Source organism: Pimephales promelas, chromosome 2 (genome assembly GCF_988280905.1).
Source record: "Pimephales promelas chromosome 2, fPimPro1.hap1.1, whole genome shotgun sequence".
In the NCBI taxonomy this organism is placed as follows: Eukaryota; Metazoa; Chordata; class Actinopteri; order Cypriniformes; family Leuciscidae; genus Pimephales; species Pimephales promelas.
The window spans coordinates 36922875-36949712 of record NC_142770.1 but is presented as its reverse complement, the minus strand read 5'-3'; the positions used below and the strand labels follow the sequence as shown (position 1 = coordinate 36949712).

Sequence of the window (26838 nt, the reverse complement as noted above, 5' to 3'; positions counted from 1 at the left end):
CAAGAGTCACGCCCTGAACAAATCTACATGCCGACATTCACCCACAGTCATAGCGCCACCTGCTGGCAACAGGAAGTGACCTTTAACGAAGCAGCCCCCGCCGCTTGTTTGACCGACATGTACGAAATTTCTGTGGTACATCTACCATGACCAGACGCACAAAAAAGCCTCAAGAACCCATACCCTAAACTCGACAGGAAGTCCGCCATTTTGAATTCGGCGACCGATTTGGGACGATTTACACACTCCGTACTTTAACGAACTCCTCCTAGGGATTTAGTCGGATCAACTTCAAATTTCTGCTGTACCTTCTAAAGGCATTGACGATGTAAAGTTGTGCTATCTGCGCGTTTTCGTCGATGGGCGTGTCCGTGGCGTCGATGATTCGCCATGAAACAGGAAGTTGTAGTAACTTGGCTGTAAATGCCCAGATCTACACGAAATTTTACACATTTGACAAGAGTCCCGTCCTGAACAAATCTACATGCCGACATTCACCCACATTCATAGCGCCACCTAGTGGCAAGAGGAAGTGACATTTAACGAAGCAGCCCCCGTCGCATGTTTGACCGACATGTACGAAATTTCTGTGGTACATCTACCATGTCCAGACGCACAGAAAAGTCTCTTGGAGCGATGCCCTAAACTCAACAGGAAGTCAGCCATTTCTAATTTTACCGCCATTTTTGGATGATTTACTCATTACGTACTTTAACTAACTCCTCCTAGGGCTTTAGTCGGATCGCCTTCAAATTTCTGCTGTGCCTTCTAAAGGCATTGACGATGAAAAGTTGTGCTATCTGCGCGTTTTCGTCGATGGGCGTGTCCGTGGCGTCGATGATTCGCCATGAAACAGGAAGTTGTAGTAACTTGGCTGTAAATGCCCAGATCTGCACGAAATTTAACACATTTGACAAGAGTCCCGCCCTGGTCAAATCTACATGCCGACATTCACCCACAGTCATAGCGCCACCTGCTGGCAACAGGAAGTGGCCTTTAACGAAGCAGTGTGGCAAATGCACAGCCGCACTGGCTGAGCTGCAGAAAATGAAACGCGGCCGCCTCAGACCCCGACGTGCTACAGGTGCGAGGGCCCGCCCATCGCTGCTTGCAGCTTTAATTTTTTTTTTTTTTTTTTCTGCAAAGTAAGCGCCATTTTCGGGGCCGCAACATGCTCAAAAACTCACCAAATTTGGCACGCATGTCAGGACTGGTGAAAAATTTCGTATTTTGTGGGTTTCGCGGATGGGCGGGGCAAAATGGCACGCTAGCGCCACCTAGAAAATTGGAAAAAATTAGCCCCTCGTCCACGTTCAACCTACATGCACGAAATTTGGTGGGGACGTGTATCATATCAAGACGCACAAAAAAGCCTCAAGAACCCATACCCTAAACTCGACAGGAGGTCCGCCATTTTGAATTTGACGGCCATTTTTGGACGATTTACAGACTCCGTACTTTAACGAACTCCTCCTAGGGATTTAGTCGGATCGACTTAAAAGTTCTGCTGTGCCTTCTAAAGGCATTGACGATGTAAAGTTGTGCTATCTGCGCGTTTTCGTCGATGGGCGTGTCCGTGGCGTCGAAGATTCGCCATGAAACAGGAAGTTGTAGTAACTTGGCTGTAAATGGCCAGATCTGCACGAAATTTTACACATTTGACAAGAGTCCCGTCCTGAACAAATCTACATGCCGACATTCACCCACAGTCATAGCGCCACCTGCTGGCAACAGAAAGTGAACTTTAACGAAGCAGCCCCCGCCGCTTGTTTGACCGATATGTACGAAATTTCTGTGGTACATCTACCATGACCAGACGTACAAAAAAGCCTCAAGAACCCATACCCTAAACTCGACAGGAAGTCCGCCATTTTGAATTTGGCCACCCATTTGGGACGATTTACACACTCCGTACTTTAACGAACTCCTCCTAGGGATTTAGTGGGATCAACTTCAAATTTCTGCTGTACCTTCTAAAGGCATTGACGATGTAAAGTTGTGCTATCTGCGCGTTTTCGTCGATGGGTGTGACCGTGGCGTCGATGATTCGCCATGAAACAGGAAGTTGTAGTAACTTGGCTGTAAATGCCCAGATCTGCACGAAATTTTACACATTTGACAAGAGTCCCGCCCTGAACAAATCTACATGCCGATATTCACCCACAGTCATAGCGCCACCTGCTGGCAACAGGAAGTGACCTTTAATGAAGCAGCCCCCGCCGCTTGTTTGACCGACATGTACGAAATTTCTGTGGTACATCTACCATGTCCAGACGCACAGAAAAGCCTCAAGAACCCATACCCTAAACTCGACAGGAAGTCCGCCATTTTGAATTTGGCCACCCATTTGGGAAGATTTACACACTCCGTACTTTAACGAACTCCTCCTAGGGATTTAGTCGGATCAACTTCAAATTTCTGCTGTACCTTCTAAAGGCATTGACGATGTAAAGTTGTGCTATCTGCGCATTTTCGTCGATGGGTGTGTCCGTGGCGTCGATGATTCGCCATGAAACAGGAAGTTGTAGTAACTTGGCTGTAAATGCCCAGATCCGCACGAAATTTAACACGTTTGACAAGACTCCCGCCCTGAACAAATCTACATGCCGACATTCACCCACAGTAATAGCGCCACCTTCTGGCAACAGGAAGTGACCTTTAACGAAGCAGCGTAGCAAATGCACATCCGCACTGGCTGAGCTGCAGAAAATGCAACACGGCTGCCTCAGACCCCGACGTGCTACAGGTGCGAGGGCCCGCAGCTTTAATTTTGTATCTGTATTTAGTTCTCTCTGTTTGTTCAGTCCTGGTCGGTTCTCGTCTTTGTTACTTTGTGTTAAGCTTGAGTGTATTCCTTGATCGTCATTCTGTACCTGAGTTTTGATTATTATAAGTAAATGGTTGAATTGGAGACTTTAGGTGTTTTTCAATGTCAAGGATACTTCCTTGGCAGGACGGGTCCTTCCAAGTCATTTCCTTCAGAGGCTAGGCAAGGGTCCTCTTTAGCATTCGGAGAACACGTAAATGGAACAGGCTAGCAAGTGCACGTCATTGCGTCATTACATCAGTGAAAGGTACGCTTCGGCGCTGCAAAAATCATTGTGCTGGTGTACTGCACTGTTTAAATACACTTGACAGTCCTTATTTTGTCTTGTCAGTCCTCATAGAAATAAATAAATAAAGGGATAATGTATAACCAGGCGGTTGTTATAGTGAATACAACCCCGCAAACTCTAAAGCAGAGGGGTCTTGATCAGCCGGTTGTATTCGCTGTAACAACCGCCTCGCTATACATTTTCCCACTTATAACATGGCTACCTACCAAATAAATCAATAATTTGACACAAAATATTGATTTAAAAAGGAGTTTATTCATTCAAAAACGATTATATTACCGGAGTTAACAGAACTACCTCCATATAGCAACATGATCTAACGTTAGCTGTTAAAACACATGCAATTGTAAAATATGTGACCAACAAAAAAGGCTAATGAAGTAAAAATTAAAAAGTTAATCACCAGTAAAAGGGAACAGCTTTAAATCCCCTCAGCAAATTTGAGCCGATATGTTAAATAGTTTAACAAACATTAAATAAATGGCTAAACTGAAATTATACTTGCTTACATTTGAAAGCATATTGCCGTTATCACTCCGACTCCGCTAACGGTCGACATTTTTTTATTTTTTGATCAAGATAGCAAAGCTGCGCATAGGATTGTGGGTGATTTAAGAGCGCGAAGGCTACACATATGCATCCTTTCCTGTGTATGGGATATTTTCCGAACGAAGGACTCAGTCCTTGGTTAAAATTCTGAGGATCCTCGACATTGGAACAGTCCTTCGACGGACGTCGATGACGTAGCATCCTCGAAATTCCGGCTTCCGAGGATCCTTCCTTGACATTGAGAAACGCCTCTCGTCTCCTCGCTCCTCCGTCCTCCCTCCTATGACCCGGAAACCGATCGAGCTCAGCCATCTTGAAGGACATCTCAATTCTCTAATTGCACCGTGAGGAGTCGAGGATCGAGGAGATAGGAGGCTTTCTGAGGAGTCATAAGCGAGGATACACAGGTGCATCCTACGCGGAACTGTTATACTGACTAAACGTGACGCACGTGTCAATTCTCCTCCCCCTTCACATCGGTCACAATCATTTTAATTTATACTTTACCTTTGCAGTTTATATAAACCACACATCTCAAAAATTTCAACAGTATAGCCTATTTTTATTATTATGAATTTATTAAATAACCAAACTTCAACATAAGGGCAGATCCTTTTAGCGCTGCTGATGACACTGTGGAGTGACGCTCGAGTGATCAAGTATTCCAATGGATATAAAAAAGCTTTTATTCGATTCCTCTGTCCTCCTTTCCTTTCCTCGCTTCCTTCCCTCGCGTCCTACAGGGGGTGGAGCTGAGACGCAAGGAAAGGAAGCAAGGAAAGGAAACGAGGATGCACAAATAAGAAATGAGAAGCACCCATGGACACTTCGCGGACTATCCTACCCGATCCTACCCCATAAATCATTGCGCGGGTGACGACAGCATTTTTATTTAAAAAAAGGGTGGCCGAGAGTTCAGTGGTGGACGGCAAATTCACATTTAAATGTAAAAGTATTATGTTTTTATTTACTCAAATAGCCAGAGAAACCAGTGTTAAGAGCCAAAAGTTTTTTTGTTTTGTTTTTTTTTTCGTTTTTTTTCTTCTTATTATTCATCTTAACTCATTCGTCAGCATTGCATGGTTTTGTCAAGTGGAAATGCGAAAACGGCTTTTATAGCCTTGTATTGCATTTCTTGTACATTGTATTTCTTTATTATTCATTATTTCATTATTTTATGCAACTTTACATGTGTACACAAAAGAGAATTCATGGCTCTGGATATTTGTTTATTTTTGTAAGGGTCTGTGAGTGTTTGCAAGGTTGATACATTTAAACTATAATATACTTTTGTTTTGTGTCGTTTAATGTAAAATGTGTAGTGTTGTGGTCCTGTGAGGGAAAAGGGTAGGCTACTTCACATTTGTACATGAATACTATCGCAGTATGAAGTTCCTTACATTCTCCCACTGGTTATTTTAAAAATTAAAGTAACAAATTGTTGGTCCATTGTCACAATATTAACAAATTGTTGCTAACTTCAACTTCGTCCCATATCAAAGTGCGCACCTGAAGCACTCGGACCGGTCTAGCCTGCGGAGGATTGTTCTTGTCGCCTAGCAACTGTGACTGACAGCTGACGACGACGAGCGGGAGTAACGACGTTTGCACTGGACTTTTTATATTTGGTTTAAAATATTCAAATAGGATTGACAGCCTGTATAAATATATTCACCATGGTCCATTTAGACAATAAAAAGAAAACCCTACAAAATCGTATGGTACGATTAACATTTGAATAGGCTATATATATGTGCCTATGTTTTATCATTATTATTTTTTAGGCTATTTCATTAGCCTACAATATTTACGTAGGTTAACACCCAATATTTGAACAGTTTACAGTGTAATCTGGCTATTCAGGACGCAGCCTCTAGCATTAAACCAGCTCTGGCCAACTCTTGAGCCGAAAATACACGACTCGAAATATTTTTTTAGTGGTTATGTGAATTGAAATTATGTGATTTTATATATATTGCCCCTCATTTAAAGACAGGAAAATATAAAACATAAAATTTCCAGTAAAATATAAAACAACAAAATGACAATAGCCTTTCTCCATAGCTGTTTACTCAGTTTCATTAAATGAATGAGCAGCTGTACGGCAGCTGTGCTTGGCGCCAGGAGCAGTAATAGGGAACACCTGGTTGCGCAATTAGGAAATCCCACGAAGGCTACATGAAGCGTCCTTCGAAGGCCAAATAGACTGCATCCTTCGAAGTCTACAGCCTTCGAAGTACGCAGCCTTCACATTGGGACACAGCAAATATCAACATCGCGGAGATAAGCGACGCGGGGGTTTTCAAATGTGAGTAAATACGGTTTAAATCGTATGTGTTAAACTACTATAGAGTAAACGTTTTAACTGTTGAACGTCGAAAGGAGTTAGACAGTATAGTATAGTTGTGATTTTGCTGTAAACACATGTTTTATTATGTATTGATAACAGGGGAGCTCCAGTAACCGTAAAGTTACGTTTTCAACGTGTATTTACATAACCATACATCTTAAATACGCTTATTTAAAATGTCTATTTACATCAGGAAGGAAAATATTGTATTTAGTATTGCAGGTGAGCACATCCCAACATGAAAAATACATGTGTGTGCTATTATGTAGGATAATTCACTGTTGTCAACACTGCTTACATTAGACAAATTATGTGCTGTCAATAAAAAACATCTATAAAGTAACTAAACATGATATTTAATTTGTCCCTTATTGGTGTTGATATATTGAGGAACATTTAAGTTGGATTAAAAGTGAGTTAACACATCAACCTCAACATGTAAATGCAGTGTTGAGCTCGTAATGTGAATCTTGTCTGTATGTTACAGGGACAGGAGAACACGCGTGTGTTTATCCAGTGGAGAGAGGCTCATGATGCTGAATGCTGTCATCAATGAATGGGAACCGCTGTGTTGAGTCGGCAGTAGGGTTTGGGGTTCAGTGCCTGTAAATACATGCTTGTAGTTTGAATAAAGCTGTTTCATGTGTTGACTTGTATATGCATTTGTTTATTGTGATGGTTACTTTTATTTACTTTTATTTGTTCTTTTACTCATTTATTCATGTTTCTTATTGTTGTCAGTATATAAAATGTAATTAATTTATGCATTAATTCATCGATTGACTGACAATTGAGATGTTTCACTGCATTTAGCAATATAAATGAATTCATGCATTACTGTCATATTACAAAACAAATTACATTTTGCTTGTTTTATTAAATTATATTTTTAGTATATAAAAAGTTATATAAGTATTGGTCAGCATTTAATATTATTATTTTGTTTAAGTTTTGGGGTGGGCTAACAATGAAATTCATTCTGAGGTAATATTAATTTTTAAGCAGTGATACTTACATTTTTGGAGTATAAAATCAACAGTTTTTCCAAAAGAGATCTTCAAGCAGCTGCCCGTCTCCTTTGTGCAGACATTACAAACGCTGTTCTAGGTTGTGCTGTCAAGTTACTGATGTTATGAAGTGTTAGAGCACCTGTCGCTCATATAATTTAAACTTATTAATATGCAAGATCATGGAAAGATACTATAGTTTATGTAACAATCATAGTGACAAAACAGAAAATATAAAGATCATTGGTTTGTGTACATCATAATATGACATTTACAATTATATTTATACACAGGAAATAAGAACAATAAAAAAGGCTAAATATCTTCATTATAGTTCTTTATAATACATAAAAAAAAGTTGTTGTTATATCTGAGGGATGAAACGAGGTAAATTCATGAAGAAAAAGAGGAAAACCAAGGAGAAACTTTTTGGGTATAAAATAAAGAAATTAACAACATAATCAAGAGATGATGATTTTGGGGTTTCTTAATTAAAAAAATTTCGTTAGAATAACACTGTTGGTCACAGTAGGGTTTAAAATATAACAACTTAAATCAACCCTAAATGTATTCACAAAATAAATAGGCAGCTGTTTCTTCAACAATACCACAACAAAATGAGCAAGTTTCATCATATATCAAGATATTTATAGGTAGATTAATTAAACGTATCGTTCATATTTTTTTTTATTGCATGAAGGTGTTGCGCTTGTGATAACGCGTAGTAGGTCACATGATAACGTCAACATGGCAGATGTCCGGTTCGCATTCATACTCAACGAGATTTGGCTATAAAGTACCTACTCTTTTAGCGCTCGATGAGTAAGTACTTATTGAAATTAAGTACCTACTCATTGAGTATGCGGTTTGGAACGCAGCCAATATCTTCTCTTCTGGTGTTGGGACCAATCCAGGGAGCCCAGTAGTGGTATGATGGTGACACCAAAAAAGGATTTTGAAGGGCACCTGAAAAAATGTACTATTTCAATAAATAAAAACTAAAATATACACATTTGGTTGGTAATTTCCCTTGCTAATTTAGTTTAATGCAATTATTTTAAAACAACTGTTGCTATCCATTATGCAACGTGCTAGACTTGTATGTCTAACAAAAACAAAATAACTCCTTACTGCCCAATAGGCCGCGGCAAACTACTTCGGCAGTCACAGATGTCCAAAAGTCTTTCAAATTGACCTGACCGTCATATTCAGGTGGTGGAGGAGGAATCTCACTCACTGTAATAAAAATTCTCAATGAAACAAAGAACATGTTTATAGAATATTTTTTATATTATTAATAGCTCTTATGTTGATATGACTTACCAGGCATATTAAATGCCGCCTTTTTGTGAAGATCCATCACAACAACCGCGGGATGGTAGCCGCACTTAACACAGGAGTATGCATAGTCATGGTCTGTTAGTGCTTCGAAATGCATATATGCATGAAGGATTTTTTCTTTACGTGGAAATTTCTGTTGTGTTGTGGTCTCCAAAACCTCAACAGCTCTGCTAATGGCATGATGAGTCTGTTTTGACAAGATTAGTTATTAGCATATAGATAATTTAAAAGAACACCATATAATTGGCCTTATGCACAGCTGCACTACTTCCTGAACTTCAGCCAGCTCCTTGTTTCCTGTCTGCCATTATTGGTCAAATTGATTAATCCAGGTGTGCCTGCTGGCTTAAGTTCAGGAAGTAGTGCAGCTGTGCATAAAGCCAATTAAAACCTTTAATAATAGCAAACCTGGAGTGAATGGCGCAGGACAACACACATGTGTAATGACATCAGCAAATGGTCATCAAAATTGTGAAGACCATCAGTCCACTCTTGATAGCGGTATTTTAGACCACAGTTGCTGCACATGCGGTAGTAGGTAGAAAATCCTGTAAAAAAAAAAATAATAATAATTAAATAATTTAAAAATATTCATTGAGACAGCTTAACACAGTGATGTTACACTAAATAGGTATTTTACTCATACTTACCCTCAACAATGCCAGTGTACGTTATACACTTTCCTTTGGAAGTAATCAACACTGGCTCACTTAGGACCACATTGCCTGTACATTCTGAGCAAACAGTCTCCTTTGGCACAAGGTGTTTGGGAATGTCTTTGATTGTCATTGAGCCTGTGATGTACTTCTGGGGGAGTTCGGCTGGCAGTGTTTTGTTTTTCATCAAGTAATACACCATTTGTTTGAGACCTTCACCACTGGGGGGATATTCCAATCTGGTACTTTCCTGAAAGGCATGTTCTTGTACTAGGCCCTGAGCAGGTCTGGCAATGGGTGATGATGTAAACAACTGCCTTTGTACCTGGAAGAGATGCCACCTAGCTATGTTTTTGTGCAAACAAGATCTTCTTGGCTTTGCACAGGGACAATGCCACGTGTTGCGAGTGCTGTCATAGGAAGCAATGACTCTACCAAGTCTACTGTAGTACGAGACTTTGTTTTCATACACAGAAATGTATTTTTTTGTAGATGGACCTCCAATAGTCACCTCAACAGACAGTGGAACAACAGCTGCACTTGCTGCTGCCTTGGCGACCATGCATGATGTTTTTGTCGGTTCCCCAAACACATTTGCAGATATCATGTCTAACAGGACATCTTCCTCAAGGACAACAGGTGTCCTGTTAGGCCATGGACAGAACTGCAACGACTTCATATGCATACACTCAAAGTGCTGAAAGCCACTTCGTTTGGCTAATTCTGCATTGGTACTGCATTTGTCGGTTTCACATTTTACAACTGGATGTTGACATGAGGTTTTTTTCTGGACATGGATTACAGAACATGGTCTGTAAAATGACTTTTCAACTGCATATATACCATTAACTGGGTCTATGCACTGTGAAGGTAGGTGACGATTTTCTGTAACATCACAGATCTTTTTAGTGTGTTTTCTTTTAACATGAACATCAAGATTTTTCTTGTTGATGGTCACTCCACAGTGAACGCACAGCACTTTTTTCTGGATACGAACATTTTTGAGAACAGCCAGGGATTTTACAGGCAAGGAGACACCTTCAGCCACAGCTGGTTCTTTAAAGGAAACTTCTTCATTTGAAATAATCGGTTCACTTGGAATAATTGGTTCACTGCTGGCAACTGGTTCAATGAATGCAGCTGTCTCAACAGTTTCTGTGGGTGGAACTTGTCTTTTTGAACATACTTGTAGATGTTTTATAATCTGGACTTTCCTTATGACTGTTTTTGAACAGTAGCAACAGTGAAAATGTGCCTGTACTCTGCACTGCAAGTTGCACTTGACAATAAGGAATTCTGAAAAATAAATAAATAAATAAATAAAAAATATATATGAATTTTAATGTAAATAAAGGGATAACACTTAATGTCCTGAGTCATAATGGCATAAGTCGTGGTAATACGGGTATGGTATAACTGATTAAATAAACAATTCATGTATTATTGGGGTTATGACTATTTTACTTATGAGATAGACTGATGTAAGAAGCATGCTAAAAAAGGTCAACAATATGTTATTTAGCTGTTCAAGCATTACAACACTATAAGACTTAAATAAAGCAAATTTAATCTAATAAGCAAACGATAACGTCAGTACAGTAATTTCAACATTAAGAACATGTATAATAATGAAAAACGTTTAAATTATTTCGAATAAAAAATAAAATCAATGCCAACTTGCCTTGATGTTGTACTGCCAACGATAAGTGGTTGGAGACATGATTCTTTACCACGTGAAGTTCTGTGGTGGGTTTGAAAACTTTTGGTCCGCAGAACGGGCAATGATAATTACAGCAACAGCTCTGGCATCTCTGAATGACAACCTGCTCATGTCGCAACACTGTTCTGTGCATCTATGAAGAACGTTAAATGCATTTCAAAGGTTATTTCTTGCGAAGTTAGCGATGCATATCCTGGCTAGTGAGTAACGTTAGCTAGACTGACAACACATGTTAGCTTACCCTAGCTATAAACAGTACCAGCAGTATTATCCTAAACTAACTAACGTTACTTTAACGTTACTTTAGATAGGTAGACCACATCTACACGTGTGTGATAACGTTCAAGTTAACGCTAAAAACGACCTAAACTTACCATTTATGGATGGCAGTTTGGCGGACTAGTTAAACATGTCTCGGCGTTATCAAAAAGTATGAACACTATCAAAAATTTACTTAAATACACACACTAAATTATTAATCTATCGCGATTATAGTAGTAATCAAAATGTAGACTTACACTGATGAGAGCAAACAATGGACCACTTTAATCAAAATGCTGGTACTGGTTGTGGTCAGGCGCGTGGGGGCGAGAATATATAGTGGGAGGAGTTGGATTTCTGGATCCGACTCCTCCCCGTGGATTTCATGTTCTGCAGTGAGGACCATCTCCAATTATTGGCACCCCTGTTTAAGATGTGGTTGAGGACTTTTAAAAATTCTCCCTTTTTTTTAAACAACATAGAACCCAAATGCAAAAAAAGAGAAAAATCCAACCTTTTATTCAAGTACATTACTTTGGTGGTAATTTTTTTTTTTTTTAAATTTAGAAAAATAAAAACTTCAAATCCTGTGTCCCACAATTATTGGCACCCCTAACAATTCCGCTGAAAAATGTAATTGATTTTTAAAAAATATATATATTTTCTGTAGTTGCTAATGTTGGTCAGGATATCTAGGAACTTTTAATTAGTAATTCATGACTTCCTATTTCCCTGGGGTATAAATATGACATGACACAGAGGCCTAATTCTCTTACCCATTTGTCAACATGGCAAAGACAAGAGAACACACCATTCAAGTAAGGCAGATGTGTGATGACCTTTATAAGTCAGGCAATGGCTACAAGAAAATAGCCACTCACCTTATATTGCCCATATCTAAAGTTAGAGGAATCATTAAGAAGTTTAAAACAACAGGAACAGTGACAAACAAGGCTGAAAGAGGTCCCAAGTTTATCTTGCCACAACGCACTGTGAGGAGGATGCTAAGAAAAGTAAAAAAAAGTCCTAAGCTCACTGTCACAGAATTGCATCAAATAGTGGCATCTTGGGGTCACAAAATCTCCAAAACAACCATCAGACGCTCTCTACATGCCAACAAGATGTTTGGGAGGCATGCTAGGAAAAAGCCTTTTCTCACTAACACTGACAAACGTAAACGTCTGGAGTTTGCCAAGCGGCACTGGGACTTCATCTGGGATCGTGTGCTTTGGTCGGATGAGACTAAGATTGAGCTTTTTGGCAACAAACAGTCTAAGTGGATCTGGTGTAAAACAAAAGATGAGTATGCCGAAAAGTACCTCATGCCCACCGTGAAGTATGGTGGAGGATCTGTGATGCTGTGGGCCTGTTTCTCTTCCAAAGGCCCTGGGAACCTTGTTAGGGTGCATGGCATTATGAACGCTTTGAACTACCAGGACATTTTAAATAAAAACCTGATGGCCTCTGCCAGAAAGCTGAAGATGGGTCGTCATTGGGTCTTTCAGCAGGATAATGATCCAAAACGTGTGGCAAAATCTACACAAAAATGGTTCAGTCACAAACTCAAGGTCCTCCCATGGCCATCTCAGTCCCCAGACCTCAATCCAATCGAAAACCTGTGGGGTGAGCTAAAGAGGAGAGTGCACAAGAGAGGGCCCAGGATACTGGATGATCTAGAAAGATTTTGCAAAGAAGAATGGTCAAAGATCCCTCTCTCTGTGTTCTTCAATCTTGTGAAATGTTATAGGAGGAGATTAAGTGCTGTCTTGTTAGCAAAAGGGGGTTGTACAAAGTATTAACATCAGGGGTGCCAATAATTGTGGGACACATGATTTGAAGTTTTTATTTTTAAAAAAAAAAAATTTTACCACCAAAGTAATGTACTTAAATAAAAGGTTGGATTTTTCTCTTTTTTGCATTTGGATTCTATGTTGTTTAAAAAAAAGGGAGAATTTTTAAAAGTCCTCGACCACATCTTAAACAGGGGTGCCAATAATTGTGGAGGGCACTGTATATATGAAGAGTTCAGATGCAAAAGCCTCTAAATGCCATTTGAAATTTTCTTCTTTAATGATGATTTTTATCAAACTTGTATATTTAAGTTCAGTAATTTCACTTAAATAACAATTAATAGGTAATTATCATTGCCATTTAAGTGAAATCACTGAACTTAAATATACAAGCTTGATAAAAATGATCATTTTAGAAGAAAATTTCAAATGGCACTTAGAGGCTTTTGCATCTGAACTCTTCATATATATATCCTTAAAATATTATAACATTGTTATTGTAATAAAACACATTGTATTTATATATTAGGCTTATGCTATGTATTATATTATATAGTTGTTATTTTTAACCTTTAATAATAATACCAGCTGACAGGGCTCTGTATGTTTACAGAATCAGGCCTAGGTGAGATATTATTTTCTTAAGAAAAATTAACATGTATCTACTGTGCCTAATATTTATCCAAAGTAATCGATATTGAATCAACATCAAAATCAAATCACAAGAATTGAATTGAAATCTTGAAATTTGTGTCAGCAATAATAAGAAAACAATAACGTTAGACCAGTTATTGTACCATGTAACAGTTGTCACTAAACTTAATAAAATTCTGTTAAGTTACCAAATGTTTTGACAATCACAATTGTGATGCAAGATTTTATTAGCAGTTTATAAAAACAGAATAAATGCTTTATTCTTGATTTATAAGCATATCTATAATGTGTTTAATAATTGTATTTCATACTTTATTAATTAATTTATCATTTCTAAATTATTACATTATTTAAACCAGATATTTAGGAGTTGTCAGTGGTTCATAAAATCAGTTAGAATGTGTAAGGACATGATTAATAATCTATTTAACGGTACATTTCACATTATTTGGACATATAGGCCTAGTTACAGTTACTCAGTGTGTTAATAAATGCTTTAATAAACTATTTAAATTCTTATTATTTGTGTTAATGAATGCTTTATTAACATACAAGATTTAAAGGCTCAGTTATCTTCTAAACAGTAAAAGGAAACAAACACAACACAAGTGATACAGAACATAGACGTGTATTACTCTGTGTTGTGTTTGTTTCCTTTTCAATCCTAGTCCTTGGGACCCACTGTCTGCACATTTTATATGTCTCCTTTATCTGATACACCCAGTTCAGTTTATATGGCTTTTTTCTAACGAGCTGATGATCTGAGTCAGGTGTGTTAAATAAGGGAGAGTACAAACTGCACAGCTGCAAGACCCCAGGATCAGGATTGAGAACCTAAACTTTAGAAGATAACTGAGCCTTAAGATCTCTTTTATAAAAGCTTTACGAGGCATAAAAATTCCTCACTTTAGATGAGCTCACAAAAATAGTTAACTGACCACTACTAAATGCTTTATAACTACCCAAATTAACCATTTGAATTACAGTAGGAATTCATGTGAATAAAGCATTTATTAACACATATGTCCAAATAATAATATGTATAAATGTACCTTTTTAATAGTTTATTAATCATTTACTTGATTAATAAACTATCTAACTGATTTTATGAACCACTGGCAACTCTTAAATACTTGGTTTGTAAATAATGTACTAATTTAGAAATGATAAATTGATCATTAAAGTCGTCATGAAATCAAATTTTACCATTCATATTTTTATATGCAATATTTCTTTTCTGTAGTATATCTCTTCCGGTCAAAATCTATTACTAGAGAGCATGGCTATTGTGACTGACGCTATCTCCACAACTTGACTGTAAACTCGCATTTAAATCTGCCTTCATTTTGTTTGCAACGCCCAACCTCTAACGATCCAATCAATTCCCAAAGGATAAAATCAAGCCCCGCCCCTACATTTTTTTCTAATCTCAGAAGCCGTTTAACTCGGATATACGTCACAATAAGGAAAAAAGGATAATCTCAACTTCCGTTTCATGGCGACTTTAATAAAGTATGAAAATACAATTATTAAACATAATAGATGCTTATAAATAAAGAAAAAAGAATTTAGCTTATAGCTGCGTTTATAAACTTCTTATTAATGTCTTTTAGTGCTTTATGAATTATGAATTAGCCTACCTATTTAGTAATGCTTAGGCTAACTGATGATTCATATCATGCAGTTATTATAAAGTGTTACCTAAATGTTTTTATTTAAATGTGTTTACACTAACATCGGTTATTTCATAACAAACATACAATGAACTATTGTATTAGTACTACTATTAATCAATTTTGTTAAATGCTCTACAACTGTTTATTGTTTTTTCATTATACTTAATTAATTTTCTGATGCTAACAAAAATAACCTTATTGTCAAGTGTTATGAAACTGTATCATTATTGCCTTTTTTTACTCACAAATCATTTAATAGATTTAATATTTCTGCCCTGTTAGGTCCATGTTACAAAACTGAAATTTCTCTATTTGGGTAAACTAAATAGCTATATGATGTGGATATATTTTTAAAATATCTGAAAAGTTCTGCATAGAAAGTATAACGCTTAGAATCCTGAGCTATTCTAACTAACATATGTACATGTGTTCTAATCTAAGCTGCTAACATTGGGGAAGAAATTTTACCAACTCTCTCACGAGATGATATCCGGGATCTCTTTCCTGGTCCTGAGCACTTCCTGCGGCGCAAAGCCATTTGGCTTATGACTCATAAGGAAGAACAGGTAATTTTACTTAATGTGTTTTGGATATTTAACCTGTTAGTGGAAATTACATTTTCAGTACTTTAGCCACACCATATGTCAGTTGGTGTGGTTAAAGATCAACACTTACACATACAAATGAGATGTTCTGAAAATAAAATTACTTTTTCTGATTTGATTAATGTACAGTATACATTTGTATTTTAGGGGCACACGATTCCTGTTGAAGGCCAAGGTTCATCAGCAGATGATGAAAATAATGAAAGTTCAAACCGAGATGACCCCAGAACTTCAAAGTTTTTGAAGTTACCCAGCCCAGAATACGTTCTCTTCACTGACAGTGAACTACAACATGTGAGACGCGCATACTTTGAGCAGCAGCGTCTTGGAAAAGAGAGTGAAGTCACCTTATCAAAGGAGCTCTTCTGCCGGCTCATCCGAAATACCATGACAAATATGATCTCAATTGCAAGAGCATCTTCAGATGACTGCAAATACCCCACTAAACATGAAGTTCTTGCCATGGCAAAGCGGTTAGTGGAATACTACCCTATGATAAAAGATAAGTCAACTGGATCTAGTCACGAGTGGGTAAGTGACTTTATTTACTTTAATACTTATAGTTAAAGCATGTTGTTTTGCTTACATTGTTTCAAAACTGTTCATTAATGATTTTGTTCTGTTGTACAGGACACTGTTGCCAAAAAGCTCTTGAAGCGACTTTCAAATATCCGAAGTCCTGTGAAGGCCAAACACCCTCCTTCCAAGAGAGCCCGTCTGGACGAAGAACCTTCTGCTGCAGTGGCAAGTGACTATGATGCTGATTCCAGTGCATCAACACTTCATCTATCACCACCTTCAAAATCAAGCACCCCACCGCAAGACAATGACAGCATCGATGAAGCATGTATGTACATCAAAATTTACCATAAAAAATATTGAATTTTTGCAATAAATAATACCATAATCTTTGGTAATATATGTAAGCCTAATTCTGCCTTATTTATTTTTATGTGGCATACATTCTTGAATAGCTTGTTTTCACATGACGTCACGCCACTGCGTTGCCATGGTGCGAAATGCAGATGGAGGCCAGGAAGTGATTTTCTATATTTAGGAAGCACTATAACAAACTGAAAATGCCTATGTTTTGCGTCGTTTATGGTTGCTCAAATCGATCAAACCACGAGGAGTTTTTATCGTGTGCCAAAAGTTGTTGTTCATAAGGGGGGAAAATACAAGAAATTGACAGAAAAACACATGGAAAAATGCCTTGCAAACCTACGTCTGCGGTGGGGAGGAGCCGAATGGGAAAATGTCCGTGTGTGTGTGCAGTGATCACTTCGTCAAATGTGAGTTAATACATTATTTATGTGGCTTATAATTACATTATTCAGGTGTTTAAATACACTTATGTGGCTGTTTGTGTAACGTACCAGTTTCAGAACTTTGTAAAGTCAAAGTATGTCTGTAAGACGAGTTAGTTGCTGATATCTACAGCCTCGATGGCAGGCAAATCTCTCAATTCAGTTGAAAATCGGTCCTCTTCATAACGTAAGGATCACGTCCAACATTTTCGATTTTCGACAACGTCACGATTTTCTGTTTATATATTTCTCTTGTAATAGCGTCTAAAGTAGTACAGTACGGATTTTCCTCCATCTCGTCCATTGCGCTCTTCACTCCTTGCCCTCCGTCTGACTTTCGCGCGTCAACACAATCACGTGACTGCAAACCACCTATTGTTGATTTTGTGCATCTCGTTCAATGATATATTCTAATTATGTTGTATGGCTGAATTATAGCCGATGGTCAAGACACCAGCCTCGACAGCCGGAAAACACAGGCACGACATTACAGGACTCTACGAGAAATGTACAAATCAAAGAAGCCAAACAAAGCTGCTGTAACTCATCTATTAGACCTGGAGTTCCAGTCCAGAAGAAATTTCATCGACTCAAATACTTTGAAGGAGCAAGACAGGCCTACACAAATATTACAGGCATACCCATGCTTCAAAGAACTGGACCATGTGAGTACACTGAAGCATAATTTAGACTGATGTAAAACATATCATCTACCTAACTGCAGACATAGAGGTTGATGATTTTTATAACTTTTAATAATTATTTATCTCAGACAATGGATGAACTGCGGAGAATCATTGAGCCAAACAATTGCCAATATATTTCTGAGGTGAAAGGCAGGTGGGAGACCTTCTACTCCAAGGTTCAGTTTTATGGTGTCATGAAGAAAATCATGAAGCCTCCAAGGACATTAAATGGAGGTAAAGCTGTATTTTATTGATTGATTTTTTTATAGATAATACCCACACACCTAATTTCAGTAACACTTTATAATAAATACAGTGATAAAGTCCTTGCAAATCATTTGCAAACTATTAGCTAGTTAACTGCTCATTGTATTTGTATTTTATTGTTTACATCTATTTGTAAACATTTTAAGGAACACTGAATATGAATGCATTTAATGTCTAAAGGTTGGTTTAAAGCACTTACTTAATTACATTTTCCATTCTCAATCTAAAGAAAACAATTTTCTCCTAATGGGCAGCAGTGGTTCAGGTGGTTGTCTACAAACCGGAAGGTTGGTGGTTCAATCCCTGGTTCCACCTGACCAAGTGTCGAGGTGTCATTAGCAAGACACCTAACCCCAGCTGCTCCCGACGAGCTGGATGAGTCTTGCATGGCTGACATCGTCGATGGGTGAATGTGAGGCAAAATGTAAAGCGCTTTGGTGGCCATGGGTCTGTTGAAAGCGCAGTTCATTTACCTAATAACCAATCAATTTTTTTTTACTACGAGCTAATTAAACAGTAATAATTGTGTTAATAACAGTGACAATGAACTCACTATTTGTATTTAGCATATTAAAATATTAAAGGATTAGTTCACCCAAAAATGAAAATTCTGTCAGTATTTACTCACCCTCATGTTGTTCCAAACCTCTATGTGTTTATTTGTTAGAGGTTTGGAACAACATGAGGGTGAGTAAATACTGACAAAATTTTCATTTTTGGGTGAACTAACCCTTTAACAATGTATATACTACAATATATGAACTATTAATTAACTATAAACTAATAGTTTGCTAATGATTTTCAAGTGCGTTATTACTGTATACTTATTATAAAGTGTTAAATTTCTTAGTGCATATTAATATAGATCTCTTCTCTTCTGTGTTTTTTTTTTTACTAGTTGAACATGCCATTGCTGTTTTTACTGCCCTGCCATTGCTCTTCCCATCTGGCTCTGCAGTACCCAAGAAAGTGGTCCAAATCAGTGAGGCTCTTTTCCACATTCTTACGGTGAGTTTTCTTCAGTAATAATAATTTATTATATTATATTATATTATATTATATTATATTATATTATATTATATTATATTATATTATATTATTACCATTGGGTCCATTGACAGCTATTTAATTAACACTTTGAAGGGCCAGAAAGGCAGGAAAGACATTGTTGAAATAGTCCAAGTGACTACAGTGGTTCAATCTTAATTTTATGAAGCGAAGAGAATATTTTCTGTGCGCCAAAAATACAAATTAATGACTTTATTCAACAATTTCTTCTCTTCTGTATCAGTCTCTGACGCGCAATCACGAGAGCACCACGACGTATGCGTGTGGAAAGCCGGGTCCTCTGTTATACAGCGAGATACATGCGTATCATCATCTGAAATATCCAAACTTTCAAGATGTGGCATGACAATATCCAACGTGATCTCATGAGAATACGTATGTATTTATACGTAAAGTGTCGTTCTATCATACGTATATATAATTACGTTTTATATGCGCAGAAACGTATAATACTGACGTATTTACAGTACTAAAACGTAAAATATTTACGTATTGACAGCACAAAAACGTAATTTATTTACGTATGAACAAATCCACCGACGTACACATTGTACGTATCACAATTTATGCATATTAATATCGTAGCAGCATTATTTTGACTCTGTTGCATTCCACTGTCTTATTAATGAAGTTTTCAGTCGCATTTATTGATATAATACTCATAAATATGAACATTTTGCTCGTTTCGCCTGCATGTTGTTAAACAATACACTATAAAACCTTAAAAATACAGTCTTTAACGTTAGCTACTCGTTCAACCATTTTGTAATAGTTTATTTACCTTGAGACACATAAAGCGTTTTCTCCTATAAAACACAACAAAAAATCACAAAAGACATCAATTTGATTAGTTTGATGTAATCCAAATCTTTAGAATCCATAGTTGTTTGTAAGAAACAACTCCTAATTCAGCCTCTTATCCAGTCGTGATCTCTCCATTCTCAGCAGCGACCGTACATGTCAAACCCCGCGCTGATGAATTCAAATTCAAAAATTGCGCCCTTGAGAAGCGATACGTCATGTTTTACGGCAGTGATATCAAACGTTCATTGGCTCTTCCCTGCTTCGTCACAGTTTGCGACATGAAGGACTGTGCCGGTTGGTTAGTTTAGTTCATTTGAATTTTGAAATGGAGAAGCGCGAACCGAAGCCGGATTAACATTTTCATTATTTAATTTCTGCTCTGTACTTTATACAAAACTATTACAATACTGCCAGAGACAGAGAGAAGACTGCGACTGCAACGCTCATCATGTGAACGGCTTTTGGTATCGGTTTTCGACATTTTTGCAATAAATAAATTATTGTGATTATACTTGTCTGTTAGTTATGTTTTTCTTAATAATTGTAGTTTGTTACGTAGTTTTAAGGAATTGTTATGGGTAACGTTAGGTTTAGGGGTAGGATTGGTGGCTCAAAATATATTTTAATGTTATATTGTTAATAAAAGTACCCTTTCCCAACACCTGTCCGTTACGTTTTATCCTTTTTTATATTAAGTATAAAATGGGTATGTTTAGGTTTGGGATTAGGGTTACGGGATCTTACATTTATGTATAAAATGATAAAAAGGGAAATTATACAGATATCTTTATGATATAGAATATACGTAAATAGTTTACGTTTTGTAGCTGTAAAAACGTAATAATGTTACGTTTAAATGTTGCAGATACGTCTATATTATACGTTTCAGCACCTATCCAAACGTACTGAAAAGTACGTTTTCTATCTTTGCAAAAAACGTAAAATACCTACGTATTAACAATGAGACCAGGCTGCAATATCACAATCGGTGCAGCACACACACTCCTGTTCAGTAGGCATCACTTGGCACTGATGATCTACACCACCAGCTCTTCATTGCTCTCTGTCTCTCAGAAGCTTGTGGCTGTGTTTTTGTTGCAGCCTCTTCTATCTCTTTTAGTTCGTTCTCTGTATATTCTGGTTTTAAAAAAATGCAATTCATCCTATGTTTCGTAATCTGCAGACATAGTTTTGAACTGTTTTATGTTTTGTGTGTTTTTTCTTCTGCTTGTAAACATAGCAGTCATTGATTGATTGGCTTTCCGTCATTGATTGGCTTTCCACACGCGTACGTCGTGGTGCTCTCGTGGTTGCGCGTCAGAGACTGATACAGAAGAGAAGAAATTGTTGAATAAAGTCATTATTTTGTATTTTTGGTGCACAGAAAATATTCTCTTCACTTCATAAATTTAAGATTACTTAACCAAACACTGTTATGCAAATGGTCTGCCACAACACATCAAAGTGTTCTGTTTTCAGTTAAAACGGCGTTGTGTAAGTGCAAATGAATCAATAAAAACTAACTTTAGCTGGACAATAACTTTATTCTAGAGCTGCTGTGAATCCAACACAATCAATGTTACTGTAATCTTCTGTTATCACTGTAAAGCTGCTTTAAAACAATCTATTGTTAAAAGCGCTATATAAATGAGGGTGACTTGACTTGACTACATATTTTGCTGTTTTGCTGTGTTTGTAGTCTAAATTCTGTATTTATATATTTGTTTTTCTAGCCCTCAGAGGACCCTGATACCTTCATCCACCGGCGTGTGCTTTCTAGTCCTGTTTTGCTGGTTGGTGAGGAGAACTGCATGGTGGTTGTAGGTACAACCCCAGTTGTAACCTTTGAGAAAGATTTGCTGCACGAGGGGCTTCTCTACCTCCTGGCATATTACTATGCGTTCCACCTGACCTATCCCAGGTGTATTGCCACACTTTTGTCTGTGTTGCAAACAGAAGTTCTGGTAGATGTCCTCCATGAGCAGGATGCAACCCCCTCTTATAAAAAGGCCATTCAAGAATGGAAAATGTTTGCTGAATAAATACTGTTGCAAACCTGTATGGCTGAGGCAGTGATGGAGTGTTTTTTGTTTTTTATTTTTTGGTTTGTTCTTCATTATATTTGCACTTGATTTGTGTTAGTATGAGATTTCCCTGCTTTTTCAGTAGTGTTTCTTGAATCAATTGTATAAATGCAATACATTAATTGAGTAATTGCTGTTTAAAGCTGTTTGAGGTTATACAGTGTATGCAGCTTACAGACTGAGGCATAGCCTTTTTATGCAGAACATTTGCTGTTGATGTGCCATGTTATGACACTGATACTTCCTTATGTCAGTTGAATAGCCTAGGAATCAGTTCATCCTGCTTTATGTGCTCCATTTGTTAAAGAAGATGTTCTTTAATAAATGTTCAGCAAATCTGAATATGTTGTTTGATTATTTATTTAAATGTATACTATATTTCTTTATTGGGTTGTTTCAAATAATTTTCATCTATTTTTAGGTCTCGCATCTTAAAGAAAATCTAAATAAGGTTTCATTTTCTAGTTTTAAATCAATACACTAAAAATGACTTTATATCCTGTGCTTAAAAAAGTGAAAACTGCATAGTTTTAAGCATGTTTGTCTAGTTTTAAGACCAATGGTTTATTAGTGATTAGATTTCAGATAAAATATTCTAGTTTTAATTAAATTTTCACTAAATATATTTATTATTTAATTCTGATAAGTAAAAACTGCAGTTTTAAGCATTTTTTGTCTACTTTTAAGACCAACAATTTTTTTTTTGTGACTAGATTTAAGATTAAATGTTCTAGTTTTAATGCAATTTTCACTAAATTTATTTATTATTCAGTTTTTATAATAAGTAAAACCTGCATAGTTTTAAGCATTTTTGTCTAATTTTAAGACCAACAGATTTTTTTTTTTGCGACTACATTTAAGATTAATGTTCTAGTTTTAATGCAATTTTCACTAAATTTATTTATTATTCAATTTTTATAATAAGTAAAAACTACATAGTTTTAAGCAGTTTTGCCTAGATTTAAGATTTAATTGCATTTATCAGTGACTAGATATTTATGCTATTTTCAAGAATTCTTATCAAGTCAGTTTTGCTTACCCCATTGGCAGATTTTTTTGCTTGAATTGAGTTAACTTTAACTAGATTCAAGTGAATCTTGATTATTTCAAGAAAGGCATTTTTTGCAGTGGGCAAATCGGATTTGAAAATGGCCGATACCGATAACCATAAAAATGCTTAAAATCGGCGCCGATAATCGGCCAGGCCGATAATCGGTCGACCCCTAATTTAGACGCATGCATTTTCTGTAAAGCTGCTTTGAAACGATATGTATTGTGAAAAAATAGAAATACTACAAATAAATGTGTATAAAGCTTGCCGCAAAGCAAAAGAAAAAATGTGTCAGGGAAAAAATACTCAAGGAGATATTTTAATAGTTTCAAGTGTTTACTGAGTGTGTTGGCTGCAAAGACGATTATGCACTCAAAAAATGGTTTTGTGGCAATGTTCTTTTTACCCAAATATGTTTTGTTAAAGTAACACACATATATTTCTTTTACCACCAAAAAACTATTGTATTGCATTTAATTAACTTTTCCACTTTACTTAATTATCAGCTGTTAAATAATGTAAAGGGTTTAATTTTGAGATAAAAAAAACCTGGATGAGACCATTTCCAGTGTATTGGATGAAGATGGAGTGTTCGAAGAAAGTAGCAGGTGCATGGCCTCAGAGAAAATATAATGCTAATCTAAAGGCTTAGTCTTTCATTTCTGTGAGTATTTCAGAAAGTCTGTTCTGGAATGCTTTAAATATATTTCAATGGAAAAAAAAATTGCTTCAAATGATTTCAAGCAACACAATTGCTGTACATTTTGTCCAAACTTAATTTGCTTGATTTCAATCTGCATGTTAAATTAAAGTATACTTAATCCGTTTGTGTTGGATTACATGAATGATTTGTGTTGCATTAACTGAAAATGTATTTTTTGAAAATGAGGTAAGGGGAAGACTTTATAGTGTGTAATTGTGTTTAATATTCAATTATTTTGCAATTATTTGAACCATTTACATTACAGTGGGTTACCATTGTGGAGAAGAGTGGAGCGTTGTGTTAGGATGTGGACTGATTCAAAGAGGTTTACTTAATATTTATATTTAAACAATATGAATGTAAGCCAGAGGAGAACTGGCCCCCGACTGAGCCTGGGTTCTCCCAAGGTTTTTTCTCCATCCAATCTGATGGAGTTTTGGTTCCTTGCCACTGTCGCCTTGCTTTTGGCTTGCTTTGAGCTTGCTCAGTTGGGGTTATTTAGTGTTTAGCAATGTTGTTGATCTGTGTTGTGCTACTTTCATGTTATCAGTGTGAAGCTGCTTTGATACAATCTGTATTGTGAAAAGTGCTATATAAATAAATGTGACTTGACTTGACTTGACTTTACTATTGTTGCTGAAAGAACATGAAAATATTGCATTGAGTTCTTCTGGCATTGAGTCAGGCACATAGATAGGTACACTTTTGATCTTTTCCACATATTCTCTATCAGGACGGTTGGGACGTTTACACACACACACACACACACACACACACACACACACACACACACACACACACACAAAAGCCTCAGTTCGACGAGCCACGTCTCTGGACAGTCGCGTAAACTAGTGTTTTTCCGCCACAGCCAATCATGCTGCATGCTTATTGTTTCACTAACGTTGACGAGATTAACCCCTTAGGTATCGAAATTCGGTACCGAAAAAACAAGATGTTTTGATACTCGATAGTATCGATGGAATGTATCAAACTGCAGACCAACATTGAATAAACATTGTTTTTCCATCTGAATCATCATTATGGTTGATATTGAAATTTCAATGCAAAAATATAGCTGCAAGCAGCAATACCGGAGCCAAGCACAATCAGACAACAAGACATGCCAACATTGCTGAAAGGGTCAGACCAACTGCAACAATGAGCAATTAAAGACATTTAAAGACAAATGTAGGCAAAATGGCTGAAAAATCATAGAAACTGTCAATAAAAATATGATTTAATGGATATCACTTTCGACCAATAGGTGGCACAGTTACAAAAACTAATGTGATGTGGTCAGAGTGAAGTGACAATCACACACATAAAGTTTGGTGTCAATATGTCAAGGCATTGCAGAAATAAAGCCTGAATACTGCATTTAGCATCGTGCCTCAACTTTGCTGCTGCGCTATACGAAAACGGTTTCTTCTATCGACACGAAATCTGTAACTTTTAGTCGGGTTTGGAGATGATACGATTCGATTTTGAAGAAAAACAGAAAAACGGTCTAGGTAGGTTTGACTGAAAATCAAGATGGCGGAGAGTTTTATCAGAGAATGACGTTTTACAAACAAATATTTATTTCTGTTTATATTGTTATGCAAATCATGAAAAGACAAAGTGAAAGATTATAAAGAGACTATTAAAACAAGACAGAGAGAGGTACAATGTGAAAATTTCATTCATAAATGGTGTGGATCCGTATGCAGTAACGAAGGAAGCACTGAGCACTGATTATGCAACTTTGCCTCAGATACAGTATTTTCATGTGTACCATTATCTGGTATTGGTGAGGAGTTTTTACACATGTGAGCAATTCCGAGGCTGGAAATCACTGGAGGCGTACGATCAGATTGACGTGGGGTTGGTTTGGTGACGTTTGCTCAAGCGCAATCGATGGAAAAGTAACTTAGTCATCATAGCGAAGTAGCATGATGCTAATCAGTCTATTAAAAAGCCATAGCCTGCACAACTTAATTCCTATGTTCCCCTTAAAACAGTCACCGACGGTGCTTTCTGTAATATGCATGTACTTGCAGGCGTCATGGTCATGGTTCGGTGCATGAATATAAAAATAAATAACTCGCGTGCAATTTAATTAATGTAGCTAATGCAGCGGAACTACATTATATGCGAGATCTTTAGGGACATAATCTGAGATTGCAATGCTGGAATGTGAGATCAAACAGTGGAAACAATGTTGTTTTGTATGTTTTTAATACCTCGTCATTTTGTTCATACAGGACATTATACAAACTGCAATGTGTTAACTTATATTTGTTTACACTCGCAATAAAACACAACATTGTGCTTTTGTCAAACAAATTTGTGCGTGTTTTGAGTGAGTTTCTTTCCTGTTTATGCTCGCCATAATCTCCGTCGTTGTTCGGACAAAAGCTTAGTCTTCTCACATCCATGGAGTCTAATGACGGGTATAGTGTAAAATCCCGATTTAACTGAACATCCGGCACGATTTTATCATCCATTGACCCAGCAGGAGATGACCATTTTCACTTTATAGCACGAAACTCATTTCACTTCGTTCAACTCGTATTGCTTCTTCAAATGTTTTGTTTTGCCCTCAGCAATGGCGCCGGGTCGGCAAATGCCCGTATGTTGTGACGTCATGTGGGAACTACTGTATGTATTTTGAGCACCCTCACTATTTTCAGAAGCACCCTCAGTGATTTGGTTCTAGAACCGGGCCTGCCCTCTGCTGGTACAACACACACATTCAGGCTCTATATTTACTCTAAAACTCCAACATTTTTATATACTGTGCATTATACAAATAAAATGGTTAATCTATGAATGAGAAAGTGTAATTTGCTGTGAAATAAAAGGTATTTCACTGCCGCCTCATCAGGTCTGTCAGAGGATGGTTGAAATCTAAATGAAGTCTTAATTTCTAACAGTGAAGTCACTGTACCTTCAGTCTCTGTTGACTGATAGTCTCTGTAGTGGATCCTTATTCACCATCAGATGATCAGCAGAACATCAGACTGTCATCTATAACTAAAATAAAACACAGACACAGTCACATATGCAGTATGAGATATTACATCTGTCACATCTTTACATAAGAAAACTAACTAGATAATCTATATTAATTCCTTCTCCAACATGATAATATAGCTTTTATC

General features: G+C 36.9%; 2 protein-coding genes and 2 long non-coding RNA genes across 5 annotated transcripts; 2 read left to right on the top strand and 2 right to left on the bottom strand.

Moving 5' to 3' along the window:
- Positions 1 to 5931: 5931 nt before the first annotated feature.
- Positions 5932 to 6671, top strand: LOC148997303 (uncharacterized). The gene is made up of 2 exons (XR_016146183.1): positions 5932 to 5973; positions 6503 to 6671. It is a non-coding gene; the product is annotated as an uncharacterized LOC148997303 (long non-coding RNA).
- A 1075-nt stretch (positions 6672 to 7746) lies between these two features.
- LOC148997302 (uncharacterized) lies at positions 7747 to 10343 on the bottom strand. Its single transcript, XM_089118984.1, has 5 exons — positions 9014 to 10343; positions 8772 to 8911; positions 8346 to 8550; positions 8154 to 8258; positions 7747 to 7988 (listed from the first exon to the last, which is right to left on the bottom strand). Exons 1-5 carry the CDS (start codon positions 9702 to 9704, stop codon positions 7870 to 7872), a joined length of 1260 nt encoding a protein of 419 aa, XP_088975110.1. The 5' UTR covers positions 9705 to 10343; the 3' UTR covers positions 7747 to 7869.
- A 365-nt stretch (positions 10344 to 10708) lies between these two features.
- Positions 10709 to 11320, bottom strand: LOC148997301 (uncharacterized). Its single transcript, XR_016146161.1, has 2 exons — positions 11258 to 11320; positions 10709 to 10872 (listed from the first exon to the last, which is right to left on the bottom strand). It is a non-coding gene; the product is annotated as an uncharacterized LOC148997301 (long non-coding RNA).
- Positions 11321 to 16799: 5479 nt separating this feature from the next.
- On the top strand, positions 16800 to 22006 carry LOC148997300 (uncharacterized). Of its 2 annotated transcripts, none has more exons than XM_089118991.1 (5): positions 16800 to 17017; positions 17471 to 17697; positions 17805 to 17952; positions 18884 to 18993; positions 21591 to 22006. In XM_089118991.1, the coding sequence occupies exons 1-5, from the start codon at positions 16981 to 16983 to the stop codon at positions 21897 to 21899; spliced, it is 831 nt and encodes a 276-aa protein (XP_088975117.1). In that variant the 5' UTR covers positions 16800 to 16980; the 3' UTR covers positions 21900 to 22006. The 2 variants fall into 2 exon arrangements, with proteins under 2 accessions (XP_088975117.1, XP_088975120.1); XM_089118994.1 differs by lacking the exon at positions 16800 to 17017 and adding an exon at positions 17041 to 17219.
- Positions 22007 to 26838: the final 4832 nt, after the last annotated feature.

Bases quoted from the DNA above. Each gene is read 5' to 3' on its own strand.
- LOC148997302 (XM_089118984.1), bottom strand. From the start codon at position 9,704: ATGCATATGAAGTCGTTGCAGTTCTGTCCATGGCCTAACAGGACACCT. The intron at 8,912-9,013 runs GTAAGTATGAGT...TTTTTTTTACAG, and splicing joins GTACACTGGCATTGTTGAGG to GATTTTCTACCTACTACCGC. The intron at 8,551-8,771 runs GTTTGCTATTAT...TTGTCAAAACAG, and splicing joins TCCTGCGCCATTCACTCCAG to ACTCATCATGCCATTAGCAG.
- LOC148997300 (XM_089118991.1), top strand. From the start codon at position 16,981: ATGTCCGTGTGTGTGTGCAGTGATCACTTCGTCAAAT. The intron at 17,698-17,804 runs GTGAGTACACTG...TATTTATCTCAG, and splicing joins GCTTCAAAGAACTGGACCAT to ACAATGGATGAACTGCGGAG. The intron at 17,953-18,883 runs GTAAAGCTGTAT...TTTTTTTACTAG, and splicing joins TCCAAGGACATTAAATGGAG to TTGAACATGCCATTGCTGTT.